The sequence below is a fragment of the Physella acuta genome, unplaced genomic scaffold (genome assembly GCF_028476545.2).
Source record: "Physella acuta isolate Inbredline_101_S28 unplaced genomic scaffold, ASM2847654v3 ptg000487l, whole genome shotgun sequence".
NCBI classification, from domain to species: Eukaryota; Metazoa; Mollusca; class Gastropoda; family Physidae; genus Physella; species Physella acuta.
In genome coordinates, this window is record NW_026732006.1 from 504,775 (window position 1) to 513,551 (window position 8,777).

Consider the following 8,777-nt stretch of genomic DNA (forward strand, 5'->3'; position numbering starts at 1 on the left):
TGGCTCTTAAACAATGAACCTTTCCTCTAGACAATGGGTGGCCGTTGTAATGGCTTGTCTGGTTTTCCGTTGTAGTTGTGGACAGATAATGTTCATGTTTAGTTATCTTAAGACCCCACCCCCACCCCCACCCCACCCTCTTCTCTACACACACGCACACACGCGCGCACAAACCAGAACTGTAGTACAATCTTTGAAGTTACGTGCCGTAGTTTTCGGTTGTTTTCGGTATTTTTCTGTAACTTATCTACTCTTTTAAACTTATAAACCTTTTTTAAAAGAAGCTTATAGAACGTCAATGCCAGCTCCTCCAGAATATTCAATTCGAAAGAAATCGACATTGTGATCGAAATTTTCTTTAAAAATAAAGCACTTGAATATACTCGATTATTTCCATTAAGATGTTTTACTGACACTTTGTAGAATCCTGAAACCACAATATTCTCTCAGTAGATTTCTTATCGATTAAAACAGCTTTTACAAAGTGTCGTCCTTCATTGCTACACGAGTTTGTAGAAGGTAACAGTGTTCTAGCAGCACTACTAAAGATTATATAGACTGAAGCTTCCTTAAAATTTCGATCGCTATACGTGACTAAGTAATAAGTTTCCCTTTCAAACCTGACGGTCTATGGGGCAAGTGAAGTAGAGTTCACTTGTTTCGACAAAGTAATACCGTCATACTAGTATCACCACTCTGTCCATAGTGTCAGTGACATCATCCTCACTATGTCATAATCATAATGTCAACATCAAAGAGATAGCTTCAGCAAAGTTGTATCACTCTAGCAATCATACATTGAACACAAAAACACACATCTTTTTTTTAAACAAGAACAAAATAAAAGAACGAAGCAAAACAAGACACATTTAAAATTAGCGAACAGAAAAACCAAGAAGAAAAAAAATAAAAGAAAACAAAACAGGGTATGTTAAAAACAAGAACCAAGAAAACAGTCAAATAAAACAGGGTATGTTAAAAACAAGAATCAAGAAAACAGTCAAACAAAACAGGTTATGTTAAAAACAAGAATCAAGAAAACAGTCAAACAAAACAGAGTATGTTAAAAACAAGAATCAAGAAAACAGTCATACAAAACAGGGTATGTTAAAAACAAGAATCAAGAAAACAGTCAAACAAAACAGAGTATGTTTGAAACTCGCCAACACAAAACCAAAAAAAAAATAAAATAAAATAAAAACGAAACAAAGTTTGTTTCAAAATGACCATTAAACACCAAAAAAAAAGTGAAACAAAACAGAACATGTTTAAAACTGATCATAAACACACACATATATTTACCCTGTTTTTAAAACAAAAACAATGAAAAACAACAAACAAAACAAGTTCTTTTTAAAACTGACCTGAAACACAACATAAAGATTTTTACAAAACAAGCACCAATAAAACAGTGAAGCGAAACAAATTATGTTTAAAACTGATTTTTATTGCAGCGGCTTCTCGTTTGGGTAGAAGTGTAGAGTTATAACACAGAACACAACAGAACATATTAAAAAATACTGAACATAATACTAGTTGATGCATCTTTCTCCATTTACAAATGGTGGCTTAAGAAGTCCTATTAGTAGTTTCTATTTTAATAAAATGATAAAATCAAATACAAAAAAATATAATTCATAGTAACAGACACGATATTTAAAAAAAAACAAATTCTTACAGTTTGTTCTATTAAAAATAAAACATAAAATAAACTATTTTGCTCAAACATGTTAAACCGAGAGATAATCCACAGCATATACATATGTCTGGTTCTCGACAAAACATAAGGGATGTCTTATGAAAATAAATGTCCGGATTTGTACAGGTTAATTTTTACTATGAGGTATTCAATATGTCCGAGCGATGACGTCACACGGCAGCCAATCAAATCATCCGACAGATATGCGAGAACTAATACGATAAACATTTGAATAATTTAAATATCAATGAAGAGCATCGTGAAGTTTAGTACAAAGAATGAAATATGATTTTTATGAAGCAAGAATAATCAATGACCAATCGATGACCAATGAATAATAAGTGGATACATTAAAAAAATAACACTAATACCTAGAGAAATTATATTTAAAAATGTATTATTCGAACGATAGACAACTCTACGTTGGGGTAAATGAATTTGCTGTTTATTTAATCAATCTTTAATGTTGTAGTAGTATTAATTAATGATATAATATTAAAGGTGACAACTTAATGTTTAATAACATTTCAAAAACATCTTAATTTCAATATTCGGATAGCGAATTCAAAATTTAACAACAATAACTTGAATTTCAATTCTGTTGAGTGGATATTGGCAAGCATAATATCACTGTACAAACGATTAGATCCAAGTAGATATAAACTTTAAATCGCTCCAGTTTCAACCAAACACCTACCAATAAAGTCAAACAACCCCACCCCCAAAATCTACACTAATTACTAAAGTTTTACATTCCTACAAATTAAAATTGCTTTCACAATGATGAGAAATTTATACTATCTTATTTTTTAAAAAAAAAGGTGCAACAGATATCATAATTATTTTCACCAAGCTATTCAATGCTTCAATGCATGATAAAATAAATGAAGTAACTAAATATGAAATGTAAGAAAACTTGACTAAATCAGTCATGCATGACCGCACACTCAAACACACACACATACACACACATGAATCACACCAAATGTTCCTATACAGTGGTGTATTTCGAATACAAATAAAATGGGATCATTTCTCGTTTAAATTGTGTTTTAAAAAGTGCGAGCTATGGGCGTATGTACAGGGTGAAACGAAATGACGAATGGTATCGACTGACAATGTCTAGATGAGCCTGACAACAGTTAGTGACAAATTTATATGACACAATTTTATACATCCTTGACCGACATATAAAGGGGTTCCACACACTTAAATTACATCATCTAATATGGATGTATATCCAGTGTAATATTTTAACTTAAAGCCTACGGTTAGTTTTTTTGTTTTTTTTGTTGGTTTAAGTATAGTGCTAGTCTTAGTTTTATAGTTGCAATAGTATTACCGCTGATTGACCATTTTAACTATGTAGGTACGGCTAATGGTATAGTACCGGTCACGAGAAACCGGTTCAGTCATTCCATAGCCGACAATGCTTTAATTAATTGATTGGTTTTTTAAAAAAAAACGTAATGCTAAATATCATGATTTTTTTATCTATAATCCTAACCCAGGCGCTAACGCTGTTGAAAAAATTAAAATCAGACGGCAGTTTTATTTTTTGAAAAAAGGAATAAAAAAAGAAACTCAAAACCAAGCAAACAAATTAAAAAAAACAATCAACAATTTCTGAAACAAAATTCACTGTTCAAAACGAGAGTGTGCAGACGATATTAAAAATATCAACGCTTAATGTAAATGTAAACAATAAAATGTGTAACATAATTCATGTGAGTTTTTTTAATTCAACCAAAAATATGTTTTAAAAATAGTGACATATCACTGACTGTATGGCCATATGCTAACGTTGGATTTCGTTTTTAGCATCATCACGGCAACAAGACAACATCATTAAATAAACAAACAAGGAGATAATTAAATGCAAAGAAAAAATCGCTGTCACAGATTTAGTTCAACCAACCTCATCTCCAGAACACCACAAACTCATCTCCAGAACACCATCAACCTCATCTACAGAACGCCATCAACCCCATATCCGTAACACCACTAACCTCATCTGCATAACACCACGAACTCATCCACATAACACCATCATCCCATATTTGTAATACCACCAACCCATATGCATAACACCACCAACCCCACATATATAACACCACCAAATCATCCCCAAAACACCACCAACCCCACATATATAACACCACCAAATCATCCCCAAAACACCACCAACGCCGTCTACATGACACCACCAACCTTATCTCTATAGCACTACCAAACCGGAACCTATTTCAACAACCCCATTAACATAATTACACGAACTTCATTCCATCTTCTGCTACTCTGACCAAACGTCTTTGTATGACAACCATATGACAACCATATGACAACCATGTGACAACCATATGTCAACCATATGTCAACCATATGACAACCATATGACAACCTTATGACAACCATATGTCAACCATATGACAACCATATGACAACCATATGACAACCATATGACAACCATATGACAACCTTATGACAACCATATGTCAACCATATGACAACCATATGACAACCATATGACAACCATATGTCAACCATATGACAACCATATGACAACCATATGACAACCATATGTCAACCATATGACAACCATATGATAACCATATGACAACCATATGTCAACCTTACGACAACCATATGACAACCATATGACAACCATATGACAACCATGTGACAACCAAATGAGACAACCATATGTCAACCTTACGACAACCATATGACAACCATATGACAACCATATGACAACCATGTGACAACCAAATGAGACAACCATACGATAACCATATGACAATCATATGACAACCATATGACAACCATATGACAACCATGTGACAACCATATGAGACAACCATACGATAACCATATGACAACCATATGACAACAGTATGACAACCATATGACAACCATATTACAACCATATGACAACCATATGTCAGCTATACACTAACAACAATAAGAGCGCTCGCACAATGTATAATAATCTACAAAATCTCCCAAAAGCATTTTAACCCTGATCTTTTAAACCCACAATTATTTCTGAATTAATTTTTAAAACCTTAAAAACAGTTGCTTTTAAAAATAACATCCTAAGCCGTCAAATAAAGGAAGCGTTACAAAAAATAAATAAAACATAATAAAAATCTAAAACACAAAATCAAATCCCCCAAAATTACCAAAAAATTCGATGCAATCAGTTTGACAAAAGATTTTAAATACAAATTAATAACAGCTATAGCGTTTCTTAAAATTCTATGAGTCATAGTTTTTCTTGTAAGTTTCGTAATAGAGGCCTACTCTGTCAAATTTAACCATACATACTATATAATATATATTATGTTTCTGTGCTTAAATTGGTATGAATCGAAGTTTTTTATTTTGTATTTATAAAAAAACAAACAAATAAAGCAGTCTGTATTCTATAGCTGACTACAGTAGGTACGTCTTGTTAATGTGTGTCATTTGTTGAGGTAAAGAACCCAAACCACGGCAGCGGGGAATTCGTTTGAGCAAGGGCGGGCCGTCTAGAGAGAGACGTGTCTATTGGATTGGTTGAACTGAAGCTACACTTTGACAAGCCACAGATCCGCCATCTTGATTCCCCTGCTAGTGGGGGGATAACTCTGGGATTCCCTGTCTTGTTTATGCTCTCCCCTAAACCAGCCTCTGGTGAGCCCAGGTTTGGCATGTTCACGACTGGTCTCTGTTTGGTATCGGGACGAGAAAAAAAATCTGGGTATAAACTAGCCCGTTGTCCAGATTCAGCGGCGTGGGGGTTGGACGCTGTGTTTACAACTTGGAGTTTGTCCGACTGTTCTTTCTTCTGATACTTCTATTTTTTGGTTGTTGTTTTTTTTTTCTTCTTTCCACTTCCTGTCTAGCAGGAGCCACGTAGCAGATTCCCTGGCAGGCGAGAATAAACGTGTCAGGAGCGGAAGGGGAATTCTGGGAGTCCCAGGATCGAAAGGATTCAGATCACATGAGAGATGTCGGTTATTGAAAGCTGGGGAGGTGGGAGAAAGGGGGGGGGGAGGACGCCTTCATTAGCAGTAAATGTGTCGTATAGGCGTTTGTTTGGGTGTTCCTTGGGTGTTGTTTAGAAGTCGGTTTGTAGGTTGGTTTGGGATTATTTTTTTTTTTTGGAGTTGGTTTGTGAGTGGGTTTGGGTGTGGGTTTAGGCGTATTTTTGGGTGTTTGTTTGGGTGTTTGTTTGGGTGTTTGTTTAGGCGTTTGTGGGGTAGTTTGTTAAAACGTTTTTGTGAGTATTTTTGGGCAGTTTGGGTGTGTTGTTTGGGAGAATGTTTGAGTACTGTTTAGATATAAAGGTTTAGATTTCAGTTTGAATGTTGGGAGTGTTTGTTTTTTTTACTTAAATAATGACGCAAACTTTGCTTAGTTTGGATTAGAGTGGGTAAGATGTAGTTGGTGGGTTTTGTGTGGTCGGCTTGTGTGTTGTTGCTAATGAACTAAGGTTTTTTGACTGTGGGTTATCATTGGGTTGTGGGTGGTGTGGTTTTGGTTGTTGTTGGTGTACTGATTGTTGGGTCAATGAGGTTGTGGGTGGTGTGGTATTGGCTGTTGTTGGTGTACTGATTGTTGTGTCAATGAGGTTGTGGGTAGTGTGGTATTGGATGTTGTTGGTGTACTGATAGTGGATTGATTGCTTGGTAAATGAGAAGTTGGGTGGTAGGTTATTCTTGTATGGAAGTTTTGTGTAAAGATGTGTAAACAAATGGGAAATTGGCAGGAGTAGTTAGGTCAAGAATGGTCAAAATTTGGGTAGTCGGGTTATCTAGTCCGAGCTATCGGTGCCTCAGTTGTAGGTTGTCGTAACAAAATGGTGAGGTGTGGTCGTAACAAAATGGTGAGGTGTGGGTCTGATTACGATTGTTGACTCTTGACCAGCTGTAGTTGAACGAAAATGAGCAAGAGATTGTGAGATGGCATAAATCGCATACAAACAAAAATAACAAAAGATCAATAATTTATTTTTTTCTCGTTTTAAAAAAAAATGGAATATTTACAATCACTGTACATTGACAATTTGGGTGCTGTATTTTTGTGACACTGTATGTTCAATGACGCGGGTGCGAAGCGAGAATTAAAAACAAAAGGTGCATAACTCTTAAAAAATGAAACGGCAATAAATTTCACAAAAAAATTATTACACGTAAAAAGAAATTTAAAAAAAACAAGATCAATGTTGATGCAGCTGCAAAAAGGCATGAAAAAATAATAGAAAAATAACATAACATTAATATTAACACTGGGTAGTAGTACCATGTCTCCCAGAGAATACCACAGAGGAACGAGATTAAGATATTATTCACCAGTAGATCGCTATCTTCAGATAACTGTCGTTACATTTTCTAATTACCAAATGTGTATGTAAAGATTCTTAAAAGCCTCAATATCTGATATACATTTCATAAACTTTTAAAAGAAAATTAAATTTTACTGATATTTTAAAATAACCATTCAAACACACGTAATGAATTAAAATGTTACCACTTACACTTCGACACACCAACATCCAACCATACCTTTCCCAACAACCAGGCATCTTTGCTGTTTAACAAACACAAAAATAATTTTAGCATAGGATTACATAATAATTTACCCTGTTTACGGAACTTAAATTAGAAAAAAAAAATGTGGATAGAACAACACAATAAAGAAAAGAGAACTGTGTCTCGCAATTATAAAATGCTTTTGTTCTTTAAATCTTTGACAAGCATAGACAGCTACTGTACCCAACAGTTGAGGCTGTGCCAGTATTTTAAAATAAACTTTCATCTATAAAAAACTATTAATATACAACCTACATGGTTAAATGCATATATATAAATATATATATATATATATGTACTTAAACATATATTAATGCCTAAATACAAGTTTTGAGACGTTAATTTGTATGCAGCCATATATATATATATATATATATATATATATATATATATATATATATATATATATATAGTTTCAAGACTAAAGTAATACTTGTATTATATTGGCCAATGTCGACTTGGATTGATAGTATACAACAACTTGCATAGTCACGTGGACCGGCCTCCACAGTTTGAGTTATCCGCTACTAGTATCCTAGTATCCTTTAAAACATCGGACCGTTATCCACGTCAAGAATATCTGTTGTATCCTCGTGTTCGGAAATCTGACCAATGAAAATACAGCCTCAGACCACATGAGAATGAGGAACATTTAAGAAAATTGTTTTTCATAGCCGTCAAATTTTGGGGCTAGAATTGTTTTTTGTGTTTTTGGTGATTGAATCCTTGACGATGAAAGAATGATGAGGTTCAATTGAAAGAAACTCGGCCCTCAACTATGCTCGGAACTCGAGCTGTTCGGAGACTCGATGGCGTTCTGCGAGGAGGATGACGTCAGTGCCGAGGCGAGTTTGTCCTCTGACTTTGCCGAGGGCTGCTGGAGCGACTTCTCGTGGCCGCGGCTCTGCTCGTTCAGCTCTTTGATAGCCTGCAGTTCCTTCTTCTCCTTCATCCGGCGGTTCTGGAACCAGATCTTGATCTGCCGCTCCGTCAGGCACAGCATGTGGGACAGCTCGATGCGGCGGCGTCGTGTCAGGTAGCGGTTGAATTTGAACTCTTTCTCCAGTTCCAGTGTCTGGAACCGTGTGTACGTCTGACGACCCCTGCGTCTCTGGTTGGAGTTGGGACCTGATGGTGAAACAACAACAAGACATTACAAATTAGCTCGGGAAAAATACAATGGACACATGAAATACATTCAATTCACTGTTTTGATGGCATACGTTTTTCGACTTCAGCAGGATTCACCAAAGGTGAAGTTATTTTGCTTCTAAGCCAGCCACTAATTAAAATACTTCTCCAAAAATATTTTTATTTATATCGGAATATTGTCTTGGAAAAATTATACAAGAATAGACCCAACGAAGAGAGTATAAATAACATATTAATTAATGTAATTCTTACGCTTTCAAGTTGAATACAGTATTCTACACATCAAACTAAACAGAATGCTTTTTAAACATTAAAACCGCCATTTTTAATATGTCTAGTGTCTATAACTT

General features: G+C 35.0%; 1 protein-coding gene across 1 annotated transcript; it reads right to left on the reverse strand.

Moving 5' to 3' along the window:
• Positions 1-7,735: 7,735 nt before the first annotated feature.
• LOC131944279 (homeobox protein abdominal-A homolog) lies at positions 7,736-8,422 on the reverse strand (the record flags this gene model as incomplete). Its single annotated transcript, XM_059304834.1, has 1 exon — positions 7,736-8,422. A coding segment is annotated over one exon (375 nt), but the record flags the coding sequence as incomplete, so codon positions are not given.
• Positions 8,423-8,777: the final 355 nt, after the last annotated feature.